Source organism: Nerophis lumbriciformis, linkage group LG20 (assembly GCF_033978685.3).
Source record: "Nerophis lumbriciformis linkage group LG20, RoL_Nlum_v2.1, whole genome shotgun sequence".
In the NCBI taxonomy this organism is placed as follows: domain Eukaryota; kingdom Metazoa; phylum Chordata; class Actinopteri; order Syngnathiformes; family Syngnathidae; genus Nerophis; species Nerophis lumbriciformis.
The window spans coordinates 15,839,590-15,855,070 of NC_084567.2; the positions used below are offsets into that span (position 1 = coordinate 15,839,590).

The window sequence follows — 15,481 nt, forward strand, 5'->3', positions numbered from 1 at the left end:
GACAGCCTTCCCAGAAGAGTTGAAGCTGTAATAGCTGCAAAAGGTAAACCCACATCATATTGAACCCTATGGGTTAGGAATGGGATGGCACTTCAAGTTCATATAAGAGTAAAGGCAGGTGGCCAAATACTTTTGGCAATATAGTGTATGTATGAGTCAGATTGACATTTACCTGGTCCTTCTTGTCCAGAGCCAGCGTCAACCCCTCCGCCATTTTGGCTCTGTCGGCCTGGTGAAAATCATTCTGCTCTTGCAGTTTCTTTATGGCCGCTGAGCAGAGAAAAGTGTGAGAGGAAAAAAATTTAGACAAAAAATAAAGATGAAGACCCCGAAAGGGACAAACGGTAGAAAATGGATAGATAAAAAACAAGCAAACATGGCTGCAAATATAAAGAAGGCATAAATCAGCGACCAGAAGACAAACAGTGTGGCCGTAAAGTGGGTCTGGGTTAGTTTTTGCCTCCTCCCTCACTTAAAGCATGAGTGATGAGACCTGAAAAGTCCAAAAGAGATGACACAATATTATCTTCTCACTGATGCTACCTGGTGGTTGTTTGCGCAGACTGCAGCTAGTCCTGGATACCCCCACTCCCTAATGAGTCAGTCACACGCAGGATTCTCACAGAAATGAGGCCATAATACAACCATACCTACTGCAATCATAATGTGGCACCGTTTTAAAAGACAACCCTATTTGCTTCCTTTTCGGTTTACGAACGTTTACATTGCGCCAAATATGCCCCTGTGAGCGGGCCATGTTACGGCGTACGAACGCTACGTTTATTCATTCATTCATTCTCTGTGCCGCTGAAGCTGCCATTTTTAGGACATCACTTCCTGTACACGCAGGCAAGGCCATTTAGAAGGGGCAGGGCCCGCCTCGTGTGTGTGTATATAATGTATGTGTGCACACACTAGGTGTGTGTGTGTGTGTGTGTGTGTGTGTGTGTGTGTGTGTATATATATATATATATATACACACACACACACATATATATATATATATATACATACACATATACATATATGTATGTATATATGTGTGTGTGTATATACACATACATATATATATATATATATATATAATATACACACATACAGTATATATATATATATTTCCACATATATAAATATATATATATATATATATATATACACATATACATACACACACAGTGTATATATATATATATATATATACACACACACACACACACATATATATAAATATATATATATACACACTCACAGTATGTATATATACACATATATATATATATATATATATATATATATATATACTGTATATACTGTATATATAGTCACACTTTATTAAGCATTTCTTACATATTCCTTATTTTTGCACCTTCATTTTAAGAGCTTATTGTTAAGTGTTCAATGTGATTTTACAATTTTGTTTACATTGTTTGAGTGTTTTACATTCTTTAGTTGACATTTCCTTGTCTTTCTGCCTTGATAGCTGAGAGGATTATAATCAGAGAAAGGTTACTTTTGATATAAAAATGTTTCCATTTCATATATTTTTCTACTGGTCCTTACTTTCAATAGGTCATAAAAATATCTTGACCGATATGAAACACTTATATCGTGATACAGTTGCAGCCATATCGCCGAGCCCTGATATAGCCTATACACTACACATGTCACATGTCTTAGAATTGCAACTGTGTGTAAAGTATATTATATAATACTTGCAAATGAGAATCAGAAGTGTAAGAAAACAGGATGAAGCAACTAAAAGGTGGCTAACGAAGCCGACAGACGAGAGAAAAGTATCTGATTGGCAGGATAGGGACAAGAGGAGAGGTACGTACAATCCTGGTGCTTTTCTAATGCAATTTCAAGCTTCTCCTTGGTCTTCTGCATTATTCGCAGCTGCTCAGCGTAGTCTAGGGTGCAGCGTCATGAGATGGTATCAAAGGTGGACACACACGAGCAGGGAAGGGGAACACGATGACAGAGGAGAGGACAAAAGCACAAGAGGAGTGGGAGAAAACCAATGGGAAAACATGAGAAATCATGACAAACTTGCAATTGATTATTGTTGTGCGATGAAATCACTTTTGTTGCATTTATTTGGGCTAATTTCAGTGGTGCTGCTTAGAAGTACATTTTATGTGACCATGCCACATTCCCATAGAACGGTAAAAAAGTAGCCTCATGAATCTTAAACATTCTGTCCCTCCCGGATTTTGCAATACTTTTTTTGTGTTATTGTTGGGGCCTAAAATGCCAGGATTTATTACAGCTATTTAAAAAAGTTGAGGAAAAAAAAATCACATTGTTTAGAAAGCTTATTTTTTCACCAATAACATTAAGTCAACTTGTGATTTTATGAATGTGTTATCAATGTTTTAATTGTTCCTTGTAACTTTAATCCAATCAATTATTTTCCGTTACGTCTCCCTAGTAAGAAGAAAGCACTTCACGTAACAGTATCATTTATCTATAAAATTGTTATAGGTACACCTCTACATACCATTGTAACCTTATTAACATTAAAGAAAACAAAAGAAGAAAAATATATATCAGCTTACAACTAAGAATGTTAACTTTTTTTTTTAATCTGTGAAAGAAAAGATTTAAAAAGAATCAATTTGAGTGAAATAAAAAAATGTAATCCTTATTTAAACTATAAACATTTTTTTAACCGACTTGACACTAAAAAATACAATCAAATAAATCGAATAATAATGAATTCAAATTGATGAGCAACATCAACAATATAATAAAACACTTTAATCTACAAAACAAAAATGAATAAAACACTGTTTTAAATCAAAATGAGGAAGTGCCCCACTTTTTAAGAATAACTGCCTTAAAAGGGGAACTGCACTTTTTTTTGTAATTTCTGCCCATCTTTCAATCATTATGAAACCGATGATGGATGTATTTTTTTTTCTTGTGCATTATGACTCATAAAAAAACGTAAATAAAAGTCTGCTTCCCTTAGAGCAGGGGTCTCAAACACGCAGCCCGCGGGCCAATTGCGGCCCGCGAGACGTTATTTTGCGGCCCCCACCTTAACATGAAAGTTTATTGTTAGTGCGGCCCGCGAGTTTTAAATGAATGGCGCTTGACAGCGTTGTGTGCGGAGCTGAAGAAATCTACCAAACAGGGTGTGGTATACGGCTCTCAACAATACCGAGAGCCTGCCGTGATGACACTGCCTTTAGTAAAAACTGTCACCGCATCATCTTGTAATCCATTCACGCAGCGTGCCGGCTCTAACACATGTTGTATGAGGCTTCTGCAGACACACACAAGTTATTGCAAGACATACTTGAGGAACAGCCATACATGTCACATTTTATTTATTTTTTAACACTGTTACAAATACGCGCCACACTGTGAACCCACACCAAACAAGAATGACAAACACATTTCGGGAGAACATCTGCACCGTAACACAACATAAACACAACAGAACAAATACCCAGAATCTTTTGCAGCCCTGACTCTTCCGGGCTACAAAAACACCCCCGCTACCCCCAACCCCGCCTCCTCTCAACCCCGCCCACTTCAACCCCCCCCCATCTCCCGAATTCGGAGGTCTCAAGGCTCAAGGTTGGCAAGTATGCATTGACGTCACTTACGTGATGCAAGCAGAGAAACATTTTGCCGCTTTTCCACGACACCCGCACACGCTCTTCCTCCCTCCCTCCCTGCCTCCCTCGCTCGCCCGCCCGCTCGCTCCCGCACCCGTTGTAAACAGTCCGAGCGGGGAAGACGAGCGGTCCGGTAGCTTCCAAAGCACTCCGCCGAAGGACCGAGCGACAATACAAAAGTGTGGTGCACTGGACCCCAGCGCTGATACTCCGACAGAGAGTCGCTGGGCGAATCAGACGTGTAACACGTTAGTGGTGATGTTAGCCCGTTGTTGATAAATGGCTTTCGCTTTGCATAGTAGAGTTTTAACTTGCACTTACAGATGTAGAAACGAACTGTAGTTACTGACAGTGGTTTTGTCAAGTGTTCCTGAGCCCATGTGGTGATATCCTATTACCGGTACACACTAATGTCACTTTTTGATGCAGTACCACCTGAGGGATCCAAGGTCACAGGCATTCAATGTTGGTTGCAGTGATTTCTCCAGATTCTATAAACCTTTTGATGATATTATGGACCGTAGATGGTGAAATCCCTAAATTCCTTGCAATATCTGGTTGAGAAATGTTGTTCTTAAACAGTTCGACAATTTGCTCACGCATTTGTTCACAAAGTGGTGACCCTCGCCCCATCCTTGTTTGTGAATGACTGAATCATGGCACCCACCTGTTCCCAATTAGCCTGTTCACCTGTGGGATGTTCCAAATAAGTGGTTGATGAGCATTCCTCAACTTTCTCAGTCTTTTTTGACACTTGTGCCAGCTTTTTTTAAACATGTTGCAAGCATTAAATTCCAAATGAGCTAATATTTGCAAAAAAAAACAAAGTTTTCCAGTTTGAACGTTAAGTATCTTGTCTTTGCAGTCTATTCAATTGAATATAGGTTGAAAAGGATTAGCAAATAATTGTATTCTGTTTTTATTTACGATTTTCACAACATGCCAACTTCACTGGTTTTGGGGTTTGTATATAAAACCGTAATGTATATTTTTTAGGGGCTCTAAAGGCCGAATAGAGGAGCGCTCATAGGCTCCATTGTAAGCGGACTTTTGATCGCATTTATTCGATATTTAGAATGCAATTTTTTAAAAATACATCCGTCTTCATGTCTTTTATAATGATTGTGAACGATAGGCAAAATTCCCCAAAAAAGGTGCAGTTCCCATTTAACCTCAAAGAGCACAGCATTTCAACAAAGATTGGAAAACAAATACTGTATTGATGTTTTACTCGCTGTATACCACAAACACGTAAAAACACATAGTCAACTTATTTCTCAGTTGTAATGAATTATAAACAATAGTAATAATTAGGGGTGCAACGATTAATCAGTTAAATCAATTAAAGTAATTGGGAAAAAGCTTGGATATGTATTCTATCGCTTTTCTTAATCATTTATTGAGTGCAAGTAATAAAAAATCCAGAACTTTAAATACGTGGACATAGTTTTCGCACAGAAACATAATTCTTTAAAATTAAAGCTACAGACAAACAAAAAGGTTTGAACTTCAAAGGCATGTAGTTTTAAATCACAGTTTTGATTGCTCACTAGGCCCGGCAGCACGTTTTTAATTTAATCAAGTGAAACTTTACCTTATTTGTACAGAGGTTTTGAATCTAAGTCTTAAAAAAAACATTGAAAAATAATTTAAAAAAAAAAATAGAAACACATTTTTATAAAAATGACAAAATTAAATAAAAAACAATCATTACAATTCAGTGTAAAATGATAAACTTCACAATGACCAAGAAGTACATACACTATAAGATAAGGAGAGACTATAAGGATAGTGTAATGGTTATGTTGTACAGGTTGATGCTTAGAATTGTTATTAGTGCATAAGGAGGAATGTGATAGTTGCTGCACTGGAGAGTTACCGCATTTTTCGGACTATAAGGCGCACTTAAAATCCTTTCATTTCCTCAAAAATCCCCAGTGCACCTTATAACACGGTGTGCCTAAGGTACGGAAAAATTCTAGTTGTGCTTACTGACCTCGAAGCAATTTTATTTGGTACATGGTGTCATGATAAGTGTGACCAGTAGATGGTAGTCACACATAAGAGATATGTGTGGACTGCAATATAACACCAGTAAACAATACCAAAACTTTAAACGTTGCATTGAAAATAAAGAACATTAAACACGGTCAAACTGTTTTAGTATGACTTTGAAGCCGCACCTTGATGGATTGTCGGCCCATTATGGCTACCGTAGTCAGAGATACAAGTATTACTACGGTGTGTGTATAAGGACCGCAAAATCGCACCCATTAGCAAACACTATCTGGCGTTTTGATTCACAATATTATACAAAACCAACTTTTCTTACAAACCCCGTTTCCAAATGAGTTGGGAAATTGTATTGGATGTAAATATAAACGGAATACAATGATTTGCAAATCCTTTTCAACCCATATTCAATTGAATGCACTACAAAGACAAGATATTTGATGTTCAAACTCATAAACTTTTTTTTTTTTTTTGCAAATAATAATTAACTTAGAATTTCATGGCTGCAACACGTGCCAAAGTAGTTGGGAAAGGGCATGTTCACCACTGTGTTACATGGCCTTTCCTTTTAACAACACTCAGTAAACGTTTGGGAACTGAGGAGACACATTTTTTAAGCTTCTCAGGTGGGATTCTTTCCCATTCTTGCTTGATGTACAGCTTAAGTTGTTCAACAGTCCGGGGGTCTCCGTTGTGGTATTTTAGGCTTCATAATGCGCCACACATTTTCAATGGGAGACAGGTCTAGACTACAGGCAGGCCAGTCTAGTACCCGCACTCTTTTACTATGAAGCCACGTTGATGTAACACGTGGCTTGGCATTGTCTTGCTGAAATAAGCAGGGGCGTCCATGGTAACGTTGCTTGGATGGCAACATATGTTGCTCCAAAACCTGTATGTACCTTTCAGCATTAATGGCGCCTTCACAGATGTGTAAGTTACCCATGTCTTGGGCACTAATACACCCCCATACCATCACAGATGCTGGCTTTTCAACTTTGCGCCTATAACAATCCGGATGGTTCTCTTCCACTTTGGTCCGGAAGATACAACGTCCACAGTTTCCAAAAATTTTTTGAAATGTGGACTCGTCAGACCACAGAACACTTTTCCACTTTGCATCAGTCCATCTTAGATGAGCTCAGGCCCAGCGAAGCCGACGGCGTTTCTGGGTGTTGTTGATAAACGGTTTCCGCCTTGCATAGGAGAGTTTTAACTTGCACTTAAAGATTTAGCGACCAACTGTAGTTACTGACAGTGGGTTTCTGAAGTGTTCCTGAGCCCATGTGGTGATATCCTTTACACACTGATGTCGCTTGTTGATGCAGTACAGCCTGAGGGATCGAAGGTCACGGGCTAAGCTGCTTACGTGCAGTGATTTCTCCAGATTCTCTGAACCCTTTGATGATATTACGGACCGTAGATGATGAAATCCCTAAATTCCTTGCAATAGCTGGTTGAGAAAGGTTTTTCTTAAACTGTTCAACAATTTGCTCACACATTTGTTGACAAAGTGGTGACCCTCGCCACATCCTTGTTTGTGAATGACTGAGCATTTTATGGAATCTACTTTTATACCCAATCATGGCACCCACCTGTTCCCAATTAGCCTGCACACCTGTGGGATGTTCCAAATAAGTGTTTGATGAGCATTCCTCAAATTTATCAGTATTTATTGCCACCTTTCCCAACTTCTTTGTCACGTGTTGCTGGCATCAAATTTTAAAGTTAATGATTATTTGCAAAAAAAAAAAATGTTTATCAGTTTGAACATCAAATATCTTGTCTTTGTAGCATATTCAACTGAATATGGGTTGAAAATGATTTGTAAATCATTGTATTCCGTTTATATTTACATCTAACACAATTTCACAACTCATATGGAAACGGGGTTTGTACTTTCTGGAACCTGCTGATGTGTATTGGAGATCTGCATAAGTCCTGAAAATGTGCGCAGGTCCGCCACTGTAGTCCGTGCCGATACCGTAGTCGATAAGCTTCTTCTTTTTCTCTACCTTCTTGTTATGGGGCATTCATCCTCCGCTGTTGCCATTTCTAATACAAAGTAGCGTAAAGTTCTAACTTATATCTTGCTATTGAAGTGCTAAAAACTACCAGTGTAGTGGGTTTATAAAATTCACCCATGGAACTTTAGTTAATTAGAGAGTTCCGGTCGGACGGTTTTTCACGGGACACATTTCCCGCGTTGTTGTTGCACTAGTGAGCTACGGATGAGAAGATGCTGCTCATTGTTGATTTAAGTAAAGTCTGAATGTCATTAAAACAGTTAGCTCCATCTTTTGACACTTCTTCCACTCCCGTCTTTGCACGCTACACCGCTACAACAAAGATGGCGGGGAGAAGACGCTGCGGAAGGTGAGTCACGTAAATAAGACCGCCCACAAAACGGCGCATCCTGAAGCGACTGTCAGAAAGCGACTTGAAGATGATCTGTAAAACATCATCTATGCAGCATTTTGACCAAAGAACCACCATCACATGTTATGTAGACCACAAGGAAGTGTTCAATAACGGAGCAGCATCTTCTCATCCGTGGCTCACTAGTGCAATAACAACTCCAGAAATGTGTCCCGTGAAAAACCGTCCGACCGGAACTCTCTAATAACTAAAGTTCCTTGGGTGAATAACGTAAACTCACTATACCGGTATGTATTAGCCCTTCCATAGTCAGTTTACTGACAGATATAAGTAAGAACTTTACACTACTTTATATTAGAAATGGCAACAGTGAAGGATGAATGTCACATAACAAGAAGATAGACAAAAAGAAGAAGCTTATTGGACTTCGGAGTCGGCACGGACTACAAAGGCGGACGAGGGCAAATTTTCAGGACTCATGCAGATCCTAAATACAGATCAGCAGGTACCAGAAGGTAAGAAAAGTTGCTTTTGCATAATATTGCGAAACAAAACGGCAGATAATATGTCTGACCTTATACACACACCATGATAATACTCTTATGTTAAAGCACATCAAGCGATGCGGCTTCATAGCTTACCAAAGTCGTACTAGAACATTTTGATGGATTTTTGAGCGCCGTGTGTAATGTTCTATATTTTCAATGTAACATAAAACATTTTGGTGTTGTTTACTTGAGTCATATTGCAGTCTACACGTATCTCTTATGTGTGACTGCCATCATATTGCAGTCTACACGTATCTCTTATGTGAGACTGCCATCTACTGGTCACGCTTAAAATAGCTTTGAGGTCGGTAAGCACAAGCAAAAGTTATTCCGTACATTACGCACACCGGGTTATAAGGCGCACTGTCGAGTTTTGAGAAAATGAAAGGGTTTTAATTGCACATTATAGTCCGAAAAACACGGTAAATAAGTACCATATTTTATCCCAATTTCATTCTGATGTGAGTTGACTGACATGCCGCGCTCACCCTTTAAGACAAAGCTGTAACTTCCTGGCATTAAACCTGCAGAAAATAGTTCTTCTCAGTTTTCTCTCTGTTCACATTTTCACACTTTGCACTATTTCCTTAAACATTATTAAGCATTTTCCTTATTTTTGCACCTTCATTTTAAGAGCTTATCGTTAAGTGTTCGATGTGGTTTTAATATTTTGTTTACATTGTTTGAGTGTTTTCAAAGCTTGTGTTGACGTTTCCTTTCCTTTCTGCCTTGATAGCTGAGGGGATTATAATCAGAGGAAAGTTACATTTGAAATAAAAATGTTTATATTTAGTATATCTTTCTCCTGTTCCTTATTTTTGATAGGTCATAAAAAATATCAATATCAACCGAGGATACAGTTTTCAGTCATATCACCCAGCCCTGGTCTGCAATGACTGCAACCTGCATCTTAAACCGTCATTTTTTATGTGTACACTCAAATACGAGTAAACAATGTATTAAAACTTATTGGGCATTTAATATTGCGTTTGTAAAAATGAAAGGCAAGGCCGATTGATTTGAAGTTACGTAAGCGCCTGTCAAGAGTAAATATGTCACACCTGATAGTTTGGCCTCCAGCTTACGAATCTGAGTGTTCCTCCTTAACAGCTGGGCTGGCAGGTCATCCCTGGAACTACTCCCATCCGATGCCTAAGGACACACAGACAGGATTACATTTGGGGACAAAATGAGCAATTTTTCCACACATATGTCCACGCTGACGTTTTGGCAGGTTCTGAAACCATACAAACAACAAAAACAGGAATGCATCGATCAATCAAAAAAACATATTTTTACTCCCCGTTGTTCAAATCCAGCTAAGCAGGTTATCTTGGTTGTTTTTATTTCTTGTTTTATCCTCATTTATTTATTTATTACATTTTAGTATTTTAGGTTATATATTCTGCACTTGTTTTAAGGTGTATTTTATTCATCCTTCTGTGTCACCATGTAAATGTCACACTATGAGCCCCCCTTTTTTTTTTTACGCAAATTGTTTCTTTTGTCTGTACATCACTTTGATCAACTGGGGTATTTTTTAAATGTGCTATATACAAACCCCAAAACCAGCGAAGTTGGCACGTTGTGTAAATCATAAATAAAAAACAGAATACAATGATTTGCAAATCCTTTTCAACTTATATTCAATTGAATAGACTGCAAAGACAAGACAGTTAACATTCGAACTGGAAAACTTTGTTATTTTTTGCAAATATTAGCTCATTTGGAATTCAATGCCTGCAACATGTTTCAAAAAAGCTGGCACAAGTGGCAAAAAAGACTGAGAACGTTGAGGAATGCTCATCAAACACTTATTTGGAACATCCCACAGGTGAACAGGCTAATTGGGAACAGGTGGGTGCCATGATTGGGTATAAAAGCAGCTTCCATGAAATGCTCAGTCATTCACAAACAAGGATGGGGCGAGGGTCACCACTTTGTAAACAAATGCGTGAGCAAATTGTCCAACAGTTTAATAACATTTCTCAACGAGCTACTGCAAGGAATTTAAGGATTACACCAACTACTAGGGGTGTAACAGTACACAAAAATGTTGGTTCGGTACGTACCTCGGTTTAGAGGTCATAGTTCGGTTCAATTTCGGTACAATAAGAAAACAACAAAATATAAATTTTTTGGTTATTTATTTACCAAATTTGTAAACAATGGCATAACATACATATACACAAAGGGTCCATTGCCAGGGTTCATGTGGTCAACATATATCAAATAAAAACTAAATAAGATAAGGCTCAGAATGGTTTCTTAATAGGGATGTCCGATAATGGCTTTTTGCCGATATCCGATATCCCGATATTGTCCAACTCTTTAATTACCGATACCGATATCAACCGATATATGCAGTCGTGGAATTAACACATTATTTTGCCTAATTTGGACAACCAGGTATGGTGAAGATAAGGTCCTTTTTTTAAAGATTCATTAAAATAAGATAAATAAATTAAAAACATTTTCTTGAATAAAAAAGAAAGTAAAACAATATAAAAACAGTGACATAGAAACTAGTACCGGTAATTAATGAAAATTTGTAAAATTAACTGTTAAAGGTTAGTACTATTAGTGGACCAGCAGCACGCACAATCATGTGTGCTTACGGACTGTATCCCTTGCAGACTGTATTGATATATATTGATATATAATGTAGGAACCAGAATATTAATAACAGAAAGAAACAAACCTTTTGTGTGAATGAGTGTGAGGGAGGTTTTTTGGGTTGGTGCACTAATTGTAAGTGTATCTTGTGTTTTTTATGTTGGTTTAATTAAAAAAAAAAAAAAAAAACAATACCGATAATAAAAAAAACGCTACGGATAATTTCCGATATTACATTTTAACGCATTTATCGGACGATAATATCGGCAGGCCGATATTATCGGACACCTCTATTTCTTAACAAAACTTTTCTACATATAAAGTGCTTTTTTTGATTGATTGATTGAGACTTTTATTAGTAGATTGCACAGTACAGTACATATTCCGCACAATTGACCACTAAATGGTAACACCCGAATAAGTTTTTCAACTTGTTTAAGTCGGGGTCCACGTTAATCAACATTAAACTGCCTCAAGTTGTTGCTCAGATTAAATAAAATGACAAAACTTTTCTTCTACATATAAAAAGTGCAACATTAAACAGTTTCAAGTCAACTCAGCCTCAGATTAACTTTTATTCCCCCCCCCCCGGCCTGGCTAACTTGGCAGTAAGAGGTGGGAGCTGTTTGCTCGTCTTTATCTTTGTTGAAGCGATGTTCACTTGGGGGTGGTGCCGCTTCAAATGGGTTAGCATGTTTTACGTGTTGGCAGAAGCATGCCTTACCGCTGCTGAACAATGTCGGCAAACCTCCGTCCTCCGCACCGCGCAGCCGAAGTGTTCCCAAACGGGAGATCTTAACGAGGCAGGAGTGTCTTCCAGCTCTGGCTTTTATATGTTGTCCTAGCCCGTTCATTGCTGGCATGCCGTGTGTTGTGCCTCGGTGTGCATTGCTTACACAACGTGTGCTACGCTACTTAATATGTCCGTGTGGAAACTCGTTCGGTACACCTCCGGACCGAAGCGAAGCCCCCGTACCGAAACGGTTCGATACAAATACACGTACTGTTACACTCCTACCAACTACGGTTCGTAATATCATCAAAAGGTTCAGAGAATCTGTAGAAATCACTGCACATAACATTGAAGGCTCGTGACCTTGGATCCCTCAGGCGGTACTGCATCAAAAACCGACATCAGTGTGTAAAGGATATCACCACATGGGCTCAGGGACACTTCAGAAAACCACTCTCAGTAACTACAGTTGGTCGCTACATCTGTAAGTGCAAGTTAAAACTACTATGCAAAGCAAAAGCCATTTATCAACAACACCCAGTAACGTCGCCGGCTTCGCTGGGCCCGAGCTCATCTAAGATGGACTGATACAAAGTGTAAAAATGTTCTGTGGTCTGACGAGTCCACATTTCAAATTGTTTTTGGAAACTGTGGACGTCGTGTCCTCCGGACAAAAGAAGAAAAGAACCATCCGGATTGTTCTCAGCGCAAAGTTCAAAAGCCAGCATCTGTGATGGTATGGGGGTGTATTAGTGCCCAAGGCATGGGTAACTTACACATCTGTGAAGGCACCATTAATGCTGAAAGGTACACAGGTTTTGGAGCAACATATGTTGCCATCCAAGCAACGTTATCATGGACGCCCCTGCTTATTTCAGCAAGACAATGCCAAGCCACGCGTTACAACAGCGTGGCTTCATAGTAAAAGAGTGCGGGTACTAGACTGGGCTGCCTGTAGTCCAGACCTGTATTCCATTGAAAACGTAAAAATGCTCATGTGCCAACTTTTTGTATATATATATATATATATATATATATATATATATATATACAGTGGGGCAAAAAAGTATTTAGTCAGCCACCAATTGTGCAAGTTCTCCCACTTAAAATGATGACAGAGGTCTGTTCATCATAGGTACACTTCAACTGTGAGAGACAGAATGTGAAAAAAAAATCCAGGAATTCACATTGTAGGATTTTTAAAGAATTTATTTGTAAATTATGGTGGAAAATAAGTATTTGGTCAATAACAAAAATTCAACTCAATACTTTGTTATTGCCAACAAAGGTTATAATACAGAGGTCAAACGATTACTATAGGTCTTTACCAGGTTTGCACACACAGTAGCTGGTATTTTGGCCCATTCCTCCATGCAGATCTTCTCGAGAGCAGTGATGTTTTGGGGCTGTCGCCGAGCAACACGGACTTTCAACTCCCTCCACAGATTTTCTATGGGGTTGAGGTCTGGAGACTGGCTAGGCCACTCCAGGACTTTCAAATGCTTCTAACGGAGCCACTCCTTCGTTGCCCGGGCGGTGTGTTTGGGATCATTGTCATGCTGGAAGACCCAGCCACGTTTCATCTTCAAAGCTCTCACTGATGGAAGGAGGTTTTGGCTCAAAATCTCACGATACATGGCCCCATTCATTCTTTCCTTAACACGGATCAGTCGGCCTGTCCCCTTAGCAGAAAAAAAGCCCCAAAGCATGATGTTTCCACCCCCATGCTTCACAGTAGGTATGGTGTTCTTGGGATACAACTCAGTATTCTTCTTCCTCCAAACACGACGAGTTGAGTTTATACCAAAAAGTTCTATTTTGGTTTCATCTGACCACATGACATTCTCCCAATCCTCTGCTGTATCATCCATGTGCTCTCTGGCAAACTTCAGACGGGTCTGGACATGCACTGGCTTAAGCAGGGGGACACGTCTGGCACTGCAGGATTTGATTCCCTGTCGGCGTAGTGTGTTACTGATGGTAACCTTTGTTACTTTGGTCCCAGCTCTCTGCAGGTCATTCACCAGGTCCCCCCGTGTGGTTCTGGGATTTTTGCTCACCGTTCTCATGATCATTTTGAACCCACGGGATGAGATCTTGCGTGGAGCCCCAGATCAAGGGAGATTATCAGTGGTTTTGTATGTCTTCCATTTTCTGATAATTGCTTCCACAGTTGATTTTTTCACACCAAGCTGCTTGCCTATTGTAGATTCACTCTTCACAGTCTGGTGCAGGTCTACAATTCTTTTCCTGGTGTCCTTCGACAGCTCTTTGGTCTTGGCCATAGTGGAGTTTGGAGTCTGACTGTTTGAGGCTGTGGACAGGTGTCTTTTATACAGATAACGAGTTCAAACAGGTGCCATTAATACAGGTAACAAGTGGAGGACAGAAGAGCTTCTTAAAGAAGAAGTTACAGGTCTGTGAGAGCCAGAGATCTTCCTTGTTTGAAGTGACCAAATACGTATTTTCCACCATGATTTACAAATAAATTCTTTAAAATTCCTACAATGTGAATTCCTGGATTTTTTTTCACATTCTGTCTCTCACAGTTGAAGTGTACCTATGATGAAAATTACAGACCTCTGTCATCATTTTAAGTGGGAGAACTTGCACAATCGGTGGCTGACTAAATACTTTTTTGCCCCACTGTATATATATATATATATATATATATATATATATATATACACACACACACACACACACACACACACACACATACATACATATACATGCAGTGACAGCATTTAAGCTACTAGCATACTTCTCTAGTAAATGAGCAGTATCACCAGTCCGCGAGTTTATCAAAGTGAGGTTATCAATCACGATTATTTTTTATTTAAAACAGTATTACTAACCATCGAGAGTTGAACCGCGGTTTATCGTTATACCGTTTATCATTATACATTTTTTTTTACTTCTTGGCACAACCTGAACAGCACAGTTTATAACTAAATATTTCTGAATAGTCATCAGAATGTGTTGTCTTTGTTGTTAATTAACACCTGCCTAAAAAAAATCTCAAGCTGAAATTGAAAGCCGATGACTAAATAAGAGCCACAAAATCCTGATCATTTTGTTTACCATCCCTAAACAAAAAAGTGTCAATATAAAAATGGTATAAAATTGTTGGTAGTGTTTCCCCAACACAAAGTGTCATGTTTCAGCTGGCTTGACTGCTTCTACAAAACTTGGGCAACCCTAAATAATTGAGGCAGGAAGTGAAACTAAACCTGTACCACAGCCTCAGGAATCTGTCTGCCACCGCAGGAAATTATATCCTTGTTACCTTCAGCGTAGCCAAGTGCATTGCGATCACTCCACTATATTATAAATGATTATGAATGCAATGGTCTATATGAAAGGTATCCTTGAATTACTTCTGATTTAGTTCTACAAAAAAAATAAGAAAAATAAATAAATACAATAAAAAATATTTTAAAAATGTAATAAATTACTATTAAAATAAATTCATGAATTAAAACAAATAAAACATATATTAAAAAATATATTTAAAAAAAAATAGAAACAACAAATAGAAACTCGATATTTTGCCTTAGCCT

At 38.6% G+C, this 15,481-nt stretch overlaps 1 protein-coding gene across 1 annotated transcript in view; it reads right to left on the reverse strand.

Annotated features, from left to right (window-relative positions):
• The window catches only part of golga1 (golgin A1), a 91,417-nt gene that overhangs the window by 60,961 nt on the left and 14,975 nt on the right, over positions 1-15,481 (reverse strand). The window contains exons 3-5 of the mRNA XM_061980528.1: positions 9,631-9,721; positions 1,836-1,910; positions 173-270 (exon numbers count right to left, since the gene is read on the reverse strand). Of these exons, the coding sequence (XP_061836512.1) occupies positions 173-270; positions 1,836-1,910; positions 9,631-9,721 (264 nt within the window). The remainder of the gene's footprint in view (positions 1-172; positions 271-1,835; positions 1,911-9,630; positions 9,722-15,481) is intronic.